This window comes from Temnothorax nylanderi, unplaced genomic scaffold (assembly GCF_030848795.1).
Source record: "Temnothorax nylanderi isolate EJ_2023f unplaced genomic scaffold, tnyl_v1.0 TNYL_tig0015_pilon, whole genome shotgun sequence".
In the NCBI taxonomy this organism is placed as follows: Eukaryota; Metazoa; Arthropoda; class Insecta; order Hymenoptera; family Formicidae; genus Temnothorax; species Temnothorax nylanderi.
The window spans coordinates 644,095-663,571 of NW_027249077.1; the positions used below are offsets into that span (position 1 = coordinate 644,095).

The 19,477-nt window shown below is 35.3% G+C and overlaps 1 protein-coding gene across 1 annotated transcript; it reads right to left on the minus strand.

The window, feature by feature from the left end:
• Positions 1-641: 641 nt before the first annotated feature.
• Apime-asta (allatostatin A) lies at positions 642-19,274 on the minus strand. The gene is made up of 3 exons (XM_071698221.1): positions 18,984-19,274; positions 2,359-2,616; positions 642-2,078 (listed from the first exon to the last, which is right to left on the minus strand). The coding sequence occupies exons 2-3, from the start codon at positions 2,599-2,601 to the stop codon at positions 1,758-1,760; spliced, it is 564 nt and encodes a 187-aa protein (XP_071554322.1). The 5' UTR covers positions 2,602-2,616; positions 18,984-19,274; the 3' UTR covers positions 642-1,757.
• Between the last annotated feature and the right edge of the window lie 203 nt (positions 19,275-19,477).

A 19,477-nucleotide genomic window follows, 5' to 3' on the forward strand; every position in this document is an offset into this window, starting at 1 on the left:
TAAAATAAATCTACATTATTACATCACGCATGAAAATATAGGTAAGATTTATTATTAACAAAATTCTCATTTAATTGACATAATTAAATAAAATGGTGTTAAAAATATTCACATATGTCACATACATATGACGAAAAGAAGATTACAAGATTTATTATGACATTGAGAACAGTGGTACAATTATGCATTAGCTTTCTATAACGATTAGAAATATAATCGTCGAACAAGAAAGATAAGTATAGTACGCTGCCACAGGTTACAGGTGGATATAACTTTTTAGCACATCGAGATATTGTTCCTACTTATTGTTCGGTAAATTGAGTTTAATTGCTTGTTAAATTACGATGTAATTCATTGCAATACAAAAATGCAATTAACTTAATAATTTTCCCATCGCCTTTATCGATTATATTCTACGATTGTGAGATGTTAAAAAATTATTTTAAAAAATAATCTTGACATCAATATAAGCGCCAAATAGTATTGATATATATAAATAATATAATATAATGCGTATATATAAGTAAACTCACAAAATACAAAATTGTTTTTTTTTCTCGTTTACGTTTGGTTTTCATCTTACAAACACAAAACGAATATTTTAATTAATTAAGGAGCATTATGAAAGCATGATAAAACAATAAAATCAGACAACCTTTACCTTGGAAAAAAAAGAAAAAAATTATTTAGAGAATTTTTCTACGTCAAATGTATCTTTCCATTAAGGTACCTGCGTCGTTTTTTAATCATTTACAAGTGGAGAGGGAGTTATCGATGGCGCACGAATTTTATAGTAAGTTTGCAATTAACTTAATAATTTTCCCATCGCCTTTATCGATTATATTCTACGATTGTGAGATTTTAAAAAATTATTTTAAAAAATAATCTTGACATCAATATAAGCGCTAAATAGTATTGATATATATAAATAATATAATATAATGCGTATATATAAGTAAACTCACAAAATACAAAATTGTTTTTTTTTCTCGTTTACGTTTGGTTTTCATCTTACAAACACAAAACGAATATTTTAATTAATTAAGGAGCATTATGAAAGCATGATAAAACAATAAAATCAGACAACCTTTACCTTGAAAAAAAAAAGAAAAAAAATTATTTAGAGAATCTTTCTACGTCAAATGTATCTTTCCATTAAGGTACCTGCGTCGTTTTTTAATCATTTACAAGTGGAGAGGGAGTTGTCGATGGCGCACGAATTTTATAGTAAGTTTTAGACAAAAGAAGTCTCGACGTCTCGTTATCGCTCTTAACTTCCGTGGACAATTCGTTCTGCTCTCGACACTCAATAGAACCGTACAACGTGATATTGACATATACACTCAAGAAAGCTGCGTTACGTGTGATTTTAATGAATTCAATCTTTAAAAAATCTCGAGTTTATTATTTATCAGAAAAATAGAAACATTTATTATTTAATTTATTATTTATCGTAAATCTTATTAGTAAGTGTGTCAATTAATTATTAATTTGTACAACATAGAGTGCCGATACGTTAATTTTATAATGGACTTATATTATTAAAATCCGACACATCCACAATTCAACAGAATTTATTAAATTATTAAGAAGTTGAAAAGTTAATAAATTATACAGTTTTTTAAATTCTCTGTTCGCTGTTATTGCATTTTGTCAAAATATTTTCCGAAATATGTAAATCAGATATTTCTTTCTGAACGTCCAAGGGTTAAAGCGAATGAGGAAGATAATAATTCGTGCTCCTCGACGAGAACGCTTTACTGAATCAAATCCTCGTTCTCATCCAGTGCGTTGCCCAACCCGAACAAATATTTCGGGACTGTGACATCGTTCAGTCTTCTTCCAACCGTTTCTCCAGTCGCCAACTTCCAGACTGATCGTTTTCCGACTCCAAAGTCGTACTGTTTACCGCGTTTGTCCTCTATAAAGTCATTCGAGTTGTCCTCGCGAGATTGATACCCCTCCATGTTGTCGGTCGGGAAGTAGTCCAAACTCAAGGGATGGTATCCATTGTTGCGTTTTCCTAAACCGAACCTGTAGTCTCGTTTGCCGACACCGAACGAGAATTGCCGGGTTCTCTGTGCACAAAGTTTCAACACGTGAAGATACAATTATAAAAAATTAATTATGATCTTATTTAAAATATATCGAATTCTCTTTTACTTTCGCTAGTATTGTAACGCATAAACAAGTAAATAAAAATTCATGTTTCCTAATTACAAAACTTTATACGAATTTTTAATGTATTATTCGGATATTCATTGGATCAATGACATTTCTAGTAATCAGATTATTTTTTTCTAACAGAGAAATTATTCATTAAAAAAAACTGAACGTATTATTTTATCTAAAACTCACTTTATCTTCATTACTGTCAACCCATCGCTTTCCGATGCCAAAATTATAAACGGGTCTCTTATATTCAGCGATGTAAGCCTTTTTCTCAGGTTGCTCATATTCCAAGTTGTTCAATGATCGTTGAAATCGTGAAATATGTAAAGACGAGGAAGATGCGTCTTCTATTGCCGTTGTTGATCCAACGACGCTCAACAGGTAGAACATAATAATTCGCGTAGTGATTAAACTCGTTCTTGGCTTCATGATGCCTGTTTGAATCTGAAAGCACAAAAGTCACGCGGAATTGTAATCTATAACGGACCACCAGATTGCAGGAACAGGATTTCGTTCTAACTAATGTCATATAAACTTTTGTAGTAATCCGAGATGGAATTTTCACAAATTCACGTAAAATTCTCACCCTTGTCAAAAGTGTGAGAACTAATTTATATTAGTTTAACTTCTGTTTTTATTATGTCTGTAATTTCTCCACCTATGAGTCAATAATATAGGGTAGGTAGTCCAACAATGAACCAGTAGTACACTATGAACTATTGCGATATTTCGTAAATGTGACGTTGCCAGATTGTGCTGTTGCCGTGTAACGACTCGCATTTAAACCCCTCTTCGGCGCCCCAATCGGCCGGTAGAGCGCGCGAAGGACGGCCGTTTGAGAACACATTTTTTGAATTTTCGGTGACAAACTAAGTTTTTTGTATTTTTTATGTTTTGGTTGTTATATCTATCATTTTTTTACGTATAATTATATATATATACATATATATATATATATATATATATATGTATATATATATATATATTTATAGAAATATAAATATTTTAGTACTCTACGCGACGGTGCCCCCTTTGTTACGTTACACCGTTAGATCAGCGCGGCGTTAGACGCGACGGTACTGCTTCTCACGGCGCTCGGCCGCTAGCACGCGCTTGGAGTGGGGACCGCGATCCGGTCTTTGGTTATATCTATTATTTTTTTCATTATTCTATAGCTTTGTATGTACACTAACGTAAAAGTGATCTAACAGCTCGCTCCACTATGCCAGGAGAATTTCTTATTTGCGTTGCTGCATCCATAAATCTGTTTACAAGTTCATCCTTATTGTGAGATTGTTCTGCATAAACTATTAACTTCATATGCCCCCAGAAAAAGTAGTCCAGGGGTGTTAGCTCTCGTGACCTTGGAGGCTAAGGAAGGCAGTTCAAGACTTTGACTCTGCAGGAGATAATTTTGAACAGAATTTGTAATACATTTGTAAATTAACAAGTTAAATTAAATGTCTTGTCTTTTTTTTTTCAAATATTCACATAAACTTCAATGGTTGTACTAAATAGTTCTGTTCGGAAGCATTTACGGACATATGTTTATTGAACAATTTCAACTCTAAATGACTTCAATAACGCCCTTAATGTATGGACCTCGTGTCATGGAACATCCTTTATATTAACGCTACAGATATCCTTTTATATCTCTTCTGAGAGTCAATTTCACCAACCACGGTTAGCTTAAGCAAGGTGGATTCATTTCTATTGGTCAATCCTGCTAACTTTAACCGTCGGTTAAGCTAATCGTAGTTGGTGAAATTGGCCTTAAGAGATGCAGAAAAAATAAATTTAAAAAAAATTATTCCTTGCAGTTAAATATACATAGGTATTCTTATTATGAAACTTTCCACACATGTAGGGGAGGTAATTTGATGAATTTAGAAATTTTTCTTTAGGCCCGAAAATGGTTCTAAAGGGGGAAATCACTCCCTATATACATATAGAGGCTTTTTGCTTTTCTCGATATATCTCGAAAAGTATTCGAGATATTAAAAAATAGTATCCTTGTCTGAGTTCAGCGATATACATTGCGCGCTTTTATTTTGATTAACAGGACAATATCTCAAGAACTGTTAAAGATACAGAAAAATATTATATATAAAAATTATACGGCAAGATCTCCTTTATTTAACAACACTAATAATATAAAAAAAAAACAATTTTTTAAACAAAATTTTTATTAAAAATTAGAAAAAAAAATTTTGAAAAAAGTTTTATTAGTGTGGTTAAATAAAGGTGTTTTTGCTGTAAAACTTTCATAGGAAACATTTTTTAATATCTCGAATACTTTTCGAGATATATCGAAAAAAGCAAAAAGTTTTTGCGACTTTGTCGCAAAGGCTTTTTGCTTTTTTCGATATATCTCGAAAAGTATTCGAGATATTAAAAAATGTTTCCTATGAAAGTTTTACAGCAAAAACACCTTTATTTAACCACACTAATAAAACTTTTTTCAAAATTTTTTTTTCTAATTTTTAATAAAAATTTCTTTTAAAAAATTATTTTTTTTTAAATATTATTAATGTTGTTAATAAAGGAGATCTTGCCATATAATTTTTATATACAATATTTTTCTGTATCTTTAACAGTTCTTGAGATATTGTCCTGTTAATCAAAATGAAAGCGCGCAATGTATATCGGTGAACTCAGGCAAGGATACTTTTATATCTGAAACACATTCACAGAATAAATGTCAAATACAGATAATTGCACAAATTGCAATTAGTTTTCTTTAGATATATGGGTTTTTCTGCTTGTTTTCACTTTATAATTTCTAATAATGATCTACTTAACCTAAAATAAAATTGCGAAACACAGCCGTAACTTATAGGAAAATATAATAATTTAACTAATGTAATAATTTGAAAACAGAAGTTTAATTACCTTTTTTAAACGTACTATGAACAAAGCAACGTCATTTGTTACTGGTGCATTTCATTTTACGTTCATTTAACATCGTATGTTTTTAGCTACCCAGATAGCCACATCTGCTTCTTTTTCTTCTTCTTTCACTTTTCTGACACTGGGCAGTACTTCGCCCAAAAAGCCATAAACAGGTTTCAATGGTAATGTTTAAACTAATACGTGTAATTGTGTGTATGGTGTGTGTGTGTGTGTGTGTGTGTGTGTGTGTGTCGTGTATCTGTTCGTGAGTGTCCGCGGTGTACAGGTCGATCCGTGCAGGGTGCGTTTAGGCCCAAGCAAGGTCGGTAAATGGACGACGGCACAAGGGAAGATCTTCTCACCTACTTTACCAAAATCGCGGTCGCTATTGTTATTGCTTCCCCTTCCACAGTGACACTGCTCTTGTACGATACACATGCATACACAATGCATATCTACACACGTACGATACACTTCCAGGGATCCAAAATGGCGCCAGTGAGAAGGCGCCCTTCTCTTGCACCGTCGTCCATTTATCGACATTGGGCCCAAAGAATTGAGCGGATCAATTCCCCATGCGGGAAGGGAAGCCCTGTCTGCTAAGAGCAGGCTTCACAAACTGTGTGCCGCATGCTATACGTAGCTTATATACGTAGTACTATATTGTATGTAGCCAACTAAATTCATGAACTGTATGCAAAAATACAGATCTCCAACTCAATAATTGAGAGAGATATCAGTAGTCTTTGAAATTTACATGGTTCATTGTTGTACTATCTAGAGTCCTTCTAATCAGAGTCTGGCCAACTTGCAGTTCAGGGTATAAGAAAGAAAGAGAAAGCAATATACTGTCATATATATATATATTCATATCGCTTTCTCTTTCTCTCTTACATCTCTTCCTCTTTCTGTTCTCTTGCTTTTGCCAAAAAATGGCGGACTAACCAGAAGTTGCTGTCGTATGGCCAGACTCTGATTAGAGGGACTCTAGTACTACCTACCCTAGTATAATCTTCAAAATATTTGAGGTGTGCGCAACATCCATTTTTAAACGTAGTATTATAGTAGTGTAGGAGATTTAGGGCCGTAGGGCCGGTATTGATGGGAGATCGGAGAAATTAGCGTAGTAGTGGAGCAGTCGTGGGATAGCAGCTTAAGTGCTAGGCGTGTGAACGAAGGATCTCGAGTTCGAGTCCCGGTCGGCTCCGTTAATTTTTCCCGTCGCTTACAATAGGGTAACTCCGATATACATACGCCGTACTTAAGGAAAACTTAATTTATCGAGTACTATTTACTATGTTTGAGGCAAATGAGTTATACTAATAAAAACTTTATATTGTCCACTACTATAAAACAAATTAGAAATATGAAATATTTATTCTTTGTTAACAAAAAAAAAACTTTTAGAAACTCTTGCATTGTTTTATAAACTTTTTCTTTTTGGCATTTTGATTGGTGAAGAAAGCGCGCATGCAGATAGCGCCGTATTCTGAGACTGGTGAATCAAAATAAAGTTTATTTGTAAAACAAAAGATCCAATCATTATTAAAAATATAAAAGTCTATTAATAATTAAACTGAAAAATGAATGAATCAAACTGAATGAATAAATTCAAAGCGATTATAAAATAACAATATTTCTTGCTATAACGTGATGGGCATTTTATTTATAAGTGAACTTATAACATTTTCAGAAATCTTGTCGTAAAATCTTATCTATCTTTGAATTTTATCAGAACATAAAAGCGCGTTATAATGCAATACTCCGCGGAAGATTTTACGAGTCTTTCAAGCGCAGATGCACGCAAATGGAATTCTACCATGTAAAAATAAAATGAAGAGTTATTTACGACTGCAGAGTAGGAGAGTAGCTTCTACTCGTAGAGGTGTCGCGCCAATTTTACGACATGGATTCAAACAGTCGTAGTGCAATGTGTACTGTGTACCCTACTTCTTTGCAAGGTATTTTCACACCGATACATTGAACCGAATTCTATGTTCAATCTAGAAAAAAATCACTTTTATTTTTACGTTCCTTTCTCCACGAATAATATTTTATCGCAATGCACGAAACAAAATGATGGTTGCAAAATTTCGTTAAAATACGAAAAAAGCACGTGAATTTTATATCAGTAAAAGGACTATTGTGCGTGTTGTGGTTATCAGTTAAAATGTGCGTTTTCATTAATTTAAAAGTAAAATCAATGTTGTATTACGAGTGTACGAGACGTCGATATACGTGTGACCAATACAGTTCTCGGACAAACATTTAACACAATGGAGTCAAAAAAGAGCGAGCGCGGTCTGGCGTGATTGAATATCACAACATCGTTACAGACCGCTAGAACCGAAATCCTCTACGGACGGTTCGTTCAATATTTGATGGCAAAATCCGAGATTACGAATCCTCCTTCGTTTCGCTTGGTCACGCTGCTTTTGGAGAAGCTTAAACGGATGAAGGGGGGCGAGCACGAGAGGTCAAATGGATGTAGGTAAAATTGCGAAGGTCCATAGAAAATCCTTAAATGTCAAGAAAGTCAACTCAGGTAATTTCCGCTATGGCGCACTATGACGCGACGTTTAGATACACTTCTTTTTCCATCGCCGAGATAATATCTAAAATGTTTCGTTATTTACACTTGTTCGTGCAATATCAAATTTGCGTGTTAAATTTGTATGTGCATGACTGAACAGCCAACAGCCTCAATTAAAGAGATAAAAACTACAAAACCCACTCTCGGTCCGCAATGTTTAATTCCGCTGAGCCGTTGAGTTGAATTAAAGTCGCATATAAGATTAAAATGACGATTTCATTAGGGATAAAGCGATGTCCAAGAGGCGTAATAAACGTTTCTGCAACTCAATTTAACTTGTCTACGATACCGCTAACTTATAATTGCCAATGAACGAAAGTTCATCAAAGATTTCATACCCGTTTTGTAGCTTTCGCTTACATATATTCTGGCATTAAAGGAGATATTTCTGAATATTAAAATTTCTTTTTGTTATACATTATAGTATATTACAATTCTAACTCTGCTCTGATAAATAAAACTGTTCCTTAAAACTGCAAACTGTATAAATCTTTAATAATAAGATTAAACATAGTTGCTAATTTTAGTTTCTCGCGCTGTGCGCGCGTGAAGGTACGAGACGATGTTTTTAAGTTTTTACGAGAGTGATGAGTCGGAGAGTTTCCTAATGACTTACTTAAAGCTGAGAAATTTGATGGTTGCAGCAAGTGCTTTTCTATTTTTTTAAATCTAAATATAGTTTTATTTTTCTTAATCTTCACAAACTTTTCAATTTTGATTTCACGCACGTATTCTTATTTGCATGAATAATTTTGACAGATTAATAAATAATGTTATTTTTCTCCATCAGCTTAATAAATTAACGTGTAAATTCTATCAATACTAGATTTCTTCACAATTTATAATAAATAAAATCTTTTTGTTTGTTCTAAAACTTCAATTCAGTCTATTTTTTTAATACCAACAGCCCTTCATAACTGATAGAAAACTATTTATTTTCTTTGGAAAATAAATAGTTGCCAATCTCGCGAACTTTTTTTTTAAAACAAAGTTTTCTTTGTCCCGCGTTGTATGTATCATATTTTTTAAAAATTTCAAGCATGGCATTTGATCTGTTCAGAGTACACGCAAGTTAGCTTGAGATTCATTTGCGAAAGCGTATATCCGAATATTACATGTATTAAAGCAAAAAGTTATCATCTATTCTCATTCGCATCGAATCCTGTGTGAAAAAGACAAATTGTTTACTTTTGTATCATCACATAGCGTAAACTACATATCTATCCAGCGATCGGGTGTCTGATAATTATCACCTGTCCGATAATTATTTTTGCCGACAACAAAGCTCTGCTTTATATCATTTGTTTGCTTTATCTCTTCTTCCCTAACAACGAAGGAAGCTTACATTGTCTTACCCGTCACTCAAGGTGGCGAGAGTGCCTTAAAGGATATTGGACATACTTACCTCTTTGAAAGGACATTTCTCTTATTGATTTCGTTAGCAGAATTTTTGACCCGTAAATATGAAAAATGATTGCCAATACCTGACCGAAAACGCAAAAAATACATGAATAAAAACACGCGTATGTTATAGTTTACTGTCTATACTCTGTATAGTAAATACGAGGAACAATGAAAAGATAAAATGTCTAAGAAAGATAAGAAAGAAACAGCATTACGATTTCTTTTATCCAGTTTAACAAAAATTACATATTTTTGCATTTTATACGCTTTCTCTGTTTGCCGTCACGCAGAAATGAACAAGCGGAACCTTTCGCAACTCTCCAAAAAGCGGCGAAACGAGATGAAAGGGTATGACGGTAAAGTAGTTGCTTTTGAACTTCGTTTCAAATGCTCTTACGCATGCATGATGTATCAAATTAAATTACATGATAATATTAAAGTATTACTCTATGCGTGAATTAATTAACGAACGAGCGGTCTCGTAGTTCCGCGAAAATACGCGTCAGTGATTTCATACAGGAATACGCTACGTATCTTAATTTCAAAGAAATACACCTTTATAGAAATACACGTTACAGCATATGTGACATTACTAAGTAGTTTAAATGTTTAATATAAAGGACTCGTATCTATACATATTGTATCGTACATATTGCTGAAATATTTGTAATTGAATGTAACGTTGATGAAACTATATTTCATTGAAAGCAACTTAATACGACTATACGCCGAGCAAATAGCTTTATTTCCTGTAGAAATAATTACATACGAGTCCTGCAAAGCCACAGCATTTTGACTAAGCAGCCGCATAAATAAAGGAATAAAATTACACAAAATAAAACACATAATTATGTATTGTTCTTATATTATATAAAAATCTTTATTACATTGTTGTGTCAAATTTGAATATTTACTGAGATGTCATAAGGCATTCTAGCTCGATGATTCGATTTTCTGTATGTTCTCGCTTTCATGGTCTCTCTCTGATTCGTCACGATTTTTTCCGTCAGTTTATAGACCGGATTCATATACCGTGACGCGACATTCCTTTGAGAATTCTGATGAGATGACACGCGCACAATGGACCAGCTTCAAATTCACGTTAAATGAAGCAGAAGGCCTGATCGATCCGCGACGAGATTGCTATGGGCTCGATCGCACAAATGCGACGATCTCTCGTGCCGGATCTTTCATGGTCTGTTGAGTACACTACTACTGAGCTACCATCAATCATTGGTCCGCTCAAAAAGTCGTGTCATAAGTACTTTGATTACACTATGCATTTTAATCGAATAAATCGAGTAGTGCTCCTCGGAAAAAAAGTCCTCTGTCGTTATTTAAAAAATCCTAAATTTTCTTTGACTCTCTTGAAGTACGATGATCTCGATAATCTTGATCAATATTTATGGAATGCTCTCCTCGTAGAGCCATTCACACACACACCCTTGGCTCTCAATAAGGATCGAGATTACGCCGCGTTCTATACTAGACTTTATTTACATTGTAATACACATTCACGGCTTCTCATCGAATTTCTTTTGTTATCGACACGCGTTGAAGACTTTTATATCTTTTAACCTTTTTTACGTAACGTTTGCGATAGAATGTTAGTAACAAAAGATGAAATAAGAATAATAATACGTCGAATAATGGTGCGGCAAAATTGTTTTTCATAATTTACCGTAATGTAGAATATACTCTTTCTCCGTAATACTTCCTTGTCTGAATCACTCGTGTTTCCGAGATATATTTCCTCCAACTATTTTTTAAATGCTGGATATTGGAAATTAATTTTGGATATTGTAAAAACTTTTATACTACGCAGATAAATTAATTTATTCGGTCGTTTTGAAAATAACGCGAGTTCAAGTATCATCTTTTCATTCTTTTTTAAATGTCTGATTCAATTATATATCCTCACGTGCGACATACGCGTTCTATATTTTTGTACGATGGATGGCCTTTGTAAGCGCGTTAAAAACCGTAGTGTGTCAAAAATCGCGTTCAAAGAACCATATGCAGCATGAAAAACATTAAAACCCGAAACATGTTTGCTCGCGTGTACGGGTGACAATTTGACGTTTTATTTCTTTATACTATAGAATATCGAGGACATGTAAAGAGAACTCATGTTTATTTTAATTGACTGCGAGCAAAGAAAATCGCGCAAATTATCCCACAATTTTTTAAATTTTATTTCTCCGGCTTTTCTTTCAGATTCAGATTATATATGGAAGCAAGAAGAAAAATCACGTTCAAAGATAATTTATCTCTTTTATACCATATCGTTACCTCTCTTACCCCTCTATTTTATTTCTTCAATTACATCCTAATTGTAGATCAAATATTTGCGAAAACGAATGTAACTGTTCTTGTTAAGCACGTTATAAAACTACTTTTACACATTTAAAAATGCGATATAATTTATGTGGCTATCTCATAAATGTGCAGACAAATGTTTAAAGAAAATTTGCTATGATGATGTTTGCGAGTGGTGTCATGAAAAATTGCCTTGAAATCGGATATTTATATTTTCATAATAATAATCTTATTTATTGCTCTCAAATTAGCATCGTAATCGGAAAATATTACTTTCTTTATTCCATTAATTTTCGTTCTTCTCATTACCTCTTTCGTTTCTTCTATTGCCGCAGTACAGGCGTACGCGTTCATTAAAATGTAAATTTTGTAACGGCTTGAATATTACGCTCATTTTTTATCTCTCATCCATCTAAGAGACGTCATTGATTAAATTTTTTCGCCTTTTTTTTAAAAGCCACTGAATGCACTTAAACACTAAACTTACCGCGGAAGAGATAGTTATAGTTACATTGATAGTTTTTGCAACGCTCTAAAAATTATCAATGTTGCTGAAAAGTATATATTCTAATTTGTAGTATTACCCATTTTAATAATTAAACTTTAGAAAATATCGATAACATAAAGCGTACCAGAAATTAATCGAAAAATAATTCTTGCGATTAATTATAATCTTCCTTCAAGCTTTGAACATTTACATTCGCTTGAAATGGAGAATTAATTAATGTGTCGATATTTCTAATATTAAGAAAATAATTGACTCACGTATACATAAACACACACGCATAAAATGGATACCAAAGCATCCGTTTGATCAAAGAAACATTTCATTCTGCATAAATCAGTTCCAAATAATGCGAAGTTTAGCAATTTATTCTGATATATTTGCAATCTCCGGCGCTCAAAGGTACTAATGCACATAAAAGATCCTATCGTAGAAAGTGTTCTCCAAGCCATGCATATGCGTCACGCCGTATTTAATGGCATTGGAAGCTAATAAAAAAGTTTCTCGCGCAGCTTCGGTTCGTGCACAGGCTTCGCTTTTAAAATAATCTCGTTTATAATTGCAAAACGGATCATTAATATTTCAGTACTCGACAAGACACAGGAAGAGATGCGTTAATTTTGTTGCCGGATGTGGCAGTTCTGAAGAAGACAAGAATATTAGATATTGTCAATTGCCATACTATAGATACAGAAAGAGAAGAGGAGATGAAAAGAGAGAAGAGAGGAGGGAGGGAGAGAGAGAGAGAGAGAGAGAGAGAGAGAGAGAGAGAGAGAGAGAGAGAGAGAGAGAGAGAGAGAGAGAGAGAGGGAGGGAGAGAGAGAGAGAGAGAGAGAGAGAGAGAGAGAGAGAGAGAGAGAGAGAGAGATATGTCTCATGCGGTAGGTTTGATATCCCACTGGAATGAGAAAATAAGGGGCGCGGGCTTTCCGTAATCGCGGATGACCGTACTCTCCTAAACTTCCGCTTCCGGCATTTCCTTGTATACATTCCTTTTAGCATACATGTGTAGTGGAATTCCAAGAATTCAGCTGACCTCTCGGACAGATGTCAGTCTTGTAATATAAGTGGAAGGTAATTCAGACGAGTTAATTTCTATTTAAAGTAAAACGAATGAAAATGAATAACGACGGCAATAAAAAAGTTTTGCTCTAGATTTGATAAATTTAACGTAATAATCGAAAATAAAGAGAATTATTTTTCGATTAATTTCTAGTGCGCTTTATGTTATCGATATTTTCTAAAGTTTAATTATTGAACGAGAAAGACTCTATTTTTATATTCGACAACGTTTGGCTAATGGCGTGACAATTCGACCATTGGTTTTGGTCAGTAAAAAAGACCAAAACCCATGGTCGAAAAAGTCTTGACGATTAATCTGACCAAAACCAATGGTCGAATTGTCACGACATTAGCCAAACGTTGTCAAATATAAAAATAGAGTCTTCCTCGTTTATTAATTATTAGCGAAACAAATACATATGATTTTCTGTTAATTATTAAATGCGTAATACTATGCAAATTAGAATATATGTACTTTTCAGCAACATTGATAATTTTTAGAGCGTTGCAAAAACTATCGATGTAACTATATAACTATATCTCTTCCGCGGTAAGTTTATCGTTTAAGTGCATTCAGTGGCTTTATCTCGAAATCGTAATCATCGCCAGTACCGATAACTGATCTCTTCACGTTTCTATGTGAAACGGCGCGCGATTTCGCGCCTTCCGCTTTGATAAACGATAAAGTCATTTCCCCGATAGCGCGCCCACCTATGTTTATTTTATACACGTCTACGTTATACACGTCATACATAACAATGGCAACGGTACAAGAGGCGCTGATGCGATAGACTACAAGTGTCTGCAGGCCTACCACTCTGGGGTGCCTCTTCTAAAATGATAACTACGTTCGAGACGATAATATTATCGTCAATCTTGTCGTGCAACCGCGCGTGCAACAAGTTTCCACTTTGGGCGCGGAAATTAAATTAATGTCGCTTAGACGTTCCTTTCATCCTAGCGCGATAGCGGGAGAGATGGGCGCAAAATTAAATCTCTTTGCATCCCCCTTCGATCGCTTTAAGATTTCGGATTTCATCGCGCGCGTGATAATTACCGAGCAGATTGAAAAGGCTGATTAATTTCATTTCATTGTGATTTACATTTCTATCAAGCTCTCCGGGCATAATTAGTCATACCGCAGTTTTCGCAGAACTTGTAATTTGTAATACAACAACGGCGCTTCGCGTATTGTCTCTCCTTTTGAGAAGGGTGACGATTTCCCTGTTTTATCGATTTGCATTTACACGCGTGTACCGAACGTCCCTCGGGGTGTGACCGCTGATTTTAATCGCCGTCGCTTTCATGTTTACCGCGGTCGATGAGAGATCGCATTCATTTGTAATATAATAAATAATTCCGCCGCGATGATCATCGGCAGCGGAGATAAGCAAAGCAATAAACAGCAATATATTGTACGGATACCTGCTTTCGTATCGAAAGTTAATTATCTTTTCATTTATTGAAAATACGTGTTACGAGAAAATGGAGAGATAAACGGAGATAAAATAGGTAGTTATATATTGCTTATTACATATTTTTGCTTATTCCTTTTTTTTAGTCTATTCTTGATAATATGTCTATTTCTTTCTCTGCAAATAACGCGATATAGATCTATCGTCAAGTTTGTCACTTTCGTATATACCTACTGTTTAAATCGAGGAAGGCACGAACAAAGGAAATCTGATCGAATGCACGTGACTGTCCGCCTCGATAAAGGCTTGCGAATTATCTCGCCGTGAACCACTAATTAACATAGTGCAAAGAAACGCGCATGAAAAGTAAACGCGCTGCAGTATAACAAGCGACACGAGGCACTTTAATGCCTCATCGAGAAACCGTCAAAGGCTCATGAGTTACGGCCATAATTAAAGACGCAACGCTAACGACAGTGCAAACGAAATTAATGATGAAGCCGTTTGCGACGTGCGACCACGCGGAAGAGAAGACTTTACGGCGTAGCATATAAAATCTTGCGGTAAGGAAAATAGGTGCGAAGCGAGACAACGTACGTTACTTTGTTCTTTCTCGCGCGATATTGTCCTCTATATATATCCAGGACTGTCCTAAGGGCACCCTCCCCTCCGCCCCTCTTATTCACTTTGCAACATTATATTGTCTACAAAGAAGCATGCGAGCGATATTGCAAGAAAACATGCGAGTGGCGTTGCAACGAATAACTAAAAACTTTCCGAAGATACGAGTGTACGCATAATATACGCATCGCTTACTGAAAATTTCCCAAACTTTTCATCTTACGAAAGCACGACGCTTCGAGTCTCGATGTAGAAGTAACAAATACGAAAGTTGAAACATTGATTCTCTCCCTTTGCCTTTTTGTCTTATTTTTCGAGTGACACACTCCACGAATTCCGTATCGCGAACAACGGATTTAATTTCTAACGCATTTAAGCATTAAGATTTTAATCAATTGCCTCTGGCGGTACGTGCACCCCTTCGCAAGTAGATATAGTAAAATGTCGCGCTTTAAACGCAGTGAACTTTACGGGAATGTACACTTCATCCCAGCACAGCAACAGCTGCTGCTGCTGCTGCTGCTATTGCTGTTGCACGCTATTGCTGCGAGCTACGCTCTTTCTCGTATCGTACGACGACCAGGTTGGCGCAGTTTCGGATTTCGCTCGCACAAAAATAATGCATCAGCCCGAGGCGAGCTAATAAACGACGCGGAACAAGGCAAGTAGCGACTTACGAGCGGTAAACAAGTCCGGCAATAACAGCGATCCAATAACCCGGCATCTAACGGACTAACGATGCCACTTTCCCCCGTTCTTTTTCCCTCCCCTTTCTCACATTTTACTCATCTTCCCCGTCAGACGCACCCATTAAACGCACGCACCGAGATTGCGCTCCCATCGTCTACATCCGTTTTTCCCAGTGACAATTTCATAACTGGTCAGTCTGCGGTCCATTCTTTTCCCGCTGCTGGATAGAAAAGCTTCTCCCCCTCTCTGTCTTTCTCCTCTTCTCTCTCTCTCTCTCTTTCTTGCTAAAATTACAATCTGCATGTTATATACGCCATGCATTGCTCGTCGAAAGAAATAACCTGCGTATCGCGCGGGCCCTTGTTTTATGTAAACTTTTTTTTTTTAAATTCATTCATTTTATTCACGGTAAAAGAATACTACGCTATTCATACACAGATGGAACTTTGTAAACGATAATTTTAAATCCCTGGAGTCTTATTATAGGAGATAATGTTCTCATCGCGATAACGAAACAATTATGTGCATAACGAGGACTGTCGACTGTCTCATTGTCGCAGCGCTGTTGTACCACTGTTGCATTATATTTCACTTTGCGTCGGCGAGAATATAACAAGAAAGAACAGTACGAAATTTAAATACAACAACGTCTGCCGATTATTTTTTTCACTTTCAGTAATGTATAATAATCTCCTAGAAAATAAAAGATGAAACTCAAGACGAAAGAGCCAAGAACGTCATATTATTCAAAAGAAAGAACGAAGGGTGATTGATGTAAAAATTCCTCAGTCTCATTCTCTATCCGTTTGAATTTTCAAGTACGTATGCATATCTTTACGTCAGTGATGTGACAAATTGTCCCGAATATAATATCGAATTTAATAATCGCAAAAGTTAGACCTGCTTCAGAATGCTTTCATTCTCTAAGTGTTCTCGAGGCGATGTCGTGTTACGCGCGACAAGCACGTGTTGTTCAGTTGACTCTTTCTTCAGAAATGCAACGATCATTCATTCTGTCGCGCGCCAGTGACAATAGCGGTATAACTTAATCTTCGATTCTCTGTCGCCAGGTAAGCTCTCCATTACTCAGGTGTCCAGTATTCAGTCAAGGGCTTCATTTTCCCGGTGAAAAGCATTGCATTAAAGTGTCGCGCGCGCGCGCGCGCGCGGCGCGAAAAAGCGTTGAATTTCACTCGCCCGAAAGAGGAGAGGGATCGGTTTCCTTCGAAATATTAAAAATGCAGCGAACGCGATAATGTGACTACTGATCGGAAATTTAGATTTATTCATATGCTTCCTACGTAATCCGCGTGATTCCATTCTTCTGTGACAGCCGAATAAATTCCTTGCTTGATCGTACGATCAATTATAGAAATGCTTCATTTTTCGCTTTCCGAAATTCACGCGACTTTTCAGTCACCATCCTCCGTGCTGGAAGGATCTACGCATTATTGCTAAAAAGATATGTGGAAAAATTTCCGTTTGTAATCTGTTGCAAATAGAGACAAATGACGTCAATAATGCACTATTTGGATTTTCGCGACTTATAACATTTATAAAAATTTAATAAAAGAAGTAATAGCGTGTTTTGCCAAAAATATAAAAATATGCATACAGGATAGATTAAGATGGATCTAGAGTGTTTTTCTTTGAATTTTTGACAGGCATCTTTCGTCCCGCCTACGAGTAACCTACGCAATTTTTCGCTCACGTAAATTTGAAACTTAAAAGTCTCGCTATTAAATATATATATAAAGGATAGTTTTTAAAATTCAAATTTGCGTTATATCTATATATAAGCATTATTCATATATATGTATGTATATCTAAATTTATATCTGTATATAGGTGTTTAATAATAATTTTTATAGATTGAATAAAGAATGGTAACAAAAAAGAGTCTGTACCAAATTTGAACAATAGCTTTTGTTCAATGTTTTGTCGAAATAGATTTCAATTCGTATTACAATTTTGCCTTATAATTTAGCACATGCGATAAACAACATTTTTGCCTCAATATATTGATAATAAAAAATATTTCACGAAAATAATAAATTACAAGAGAATATTAAACCTAGCAAGGCTTATGAAAAATAAAATATAAGAAATACAACGTAATAGTTGCGCCACACTGACATTCTTAATTTCGTATTCCTATCATTTTTTCTGCTCAGTGTCAAAAACTCGATATTTTAAGTTACGACATCTTTCACATTTCTTTATTTTAGGCATCTGTAATCCGTCTTTAATATATCTCGATAAAGAAAAATTAGAAATATTAATATTTAATATATTTGTTAGTCGAGAAACCTTTTAAATAAAAATATATAAGTAATGCAGCGTCATTTCATGCACGGTGAAAAAATATTAGCATAATTAACAAACAAAAGAAAAAGATCTAGAAACTTCGGGAAACAGCTTCGCCCTTAAAACATTCTCACCTGTTGCTACTACCTTTAAAGAAAGAAAGCTTGCGAGTAATAAATTAAAAAGAAGAATTTTTTATTAAGATTGAAGAATATTTAATATAAGTTATTAGATGTAACCTTTAAAAAAATTAATAATTTCGTTACTAGATTAATATATATTTATGACAAAAAGTATACTTATTAAAGAAATAATTTTTTATTAATTTGTCATTCTCTTTTTAAAAAATGTTTTAATAATATAGGATCATAATCTTAATAACACGTATCTTTGTGTAAAAAAAATTATAAATCGATTGAAATATATAATCGGCTTATAAAGAATTAAAAAGAAAGGTGTTATTGAAGAATAACAGAGGATAAACCGCAACGGGAAATCTCTTATATGCCACGCGTGTATAACAGAAAATTAAAGAGAGAAAGGAAAAAGCGGACCAAAGTACATCAGACACATCTGTTGTTATTTGAAATCGGTTGTTATACGCAACTAAAAGCTTTTATTATAAAATATCATGTTTATTTGTGAAAACTTTGTGGCATTTAAAAAGCTCTTTTCGCACGTTCACGCCACTATATCAATGTGTATACGTTTGATCGAATCTATAATATATTACTACCCGAAGTAAAGTTCTCTCAGTTTTCTTTAGTTTGCGACCATCAAGTATGATGCGGTGGACAAGTAGAAGAGTACTCGATAAGTGAGACACAAAATCGATCGCCTCATAAAATTAAATTAAAGGTGCGAAAAAAGGTCCTGAGTTTTTACTGCATAAAAGATACGATTATGACAGTGTACTTAAAAAAAAAAAAAGGAAAATAAAAGAAGCCGTAAAAAAAGGACAGCGCATGCAGAAAGGATGCGTCTCAAGAGACAAATTGCTCACCTGTTGCTGTCAGATTCTGCCGGCGCGATCATGCGATTCTGTGATCCAGGTGAGAGACGAAAGTGGATATCCTTTTTCGACTGTTAAATAAAAGACAGGAAAGTGTCCCGTCTCGCGTTTCTTCTTCGCCGAGGGGGGGATGAAACTTTCGCGCGGAACAAACGGTCCTTCGTTCTCACGTGATAGCGAGGATGTGCGACAGTTAAACTTCCTCCGTGAGTCACTGACGACAACGACGTCCGACGCCGGGTGCCGCCGACTTCGGTGTCTGCGCGCGGAAATGACGGCGAGAGCGTCGCGACGCCGGCCTTTATATGTATGTGTGTGTGCGTCGGCGCCTGTGCGTGTATGACGGAGGTTCCCGTCTTTCTCGCTCCCCGGGGGGCCGCGTGCCACCTCTCCTCGCGCGCCGCGCTCTCTCGGGGGGTGAGGCGTCGCGACGCCTCTCGCGCGCGTATATGCGTGAAGACAGATTCACGCTGAGAAGACGGGAC

Coding starts and splice junctions, on each gene's coding strand:
- Apime-asta (XM_071698221.1), bottom strand. CDS start 2,601: ATGAAGCCAAGAACGAGTTTAATCACTACGCGAATTATTATGTTCTAC. Junction 2,079..2,358: donor TTGACAGTAATGAAGATAAA/GTGAGTTTTAGA, acceptor CTTTGTGCACAG/AGAACCCGGCAATTCTCGTT.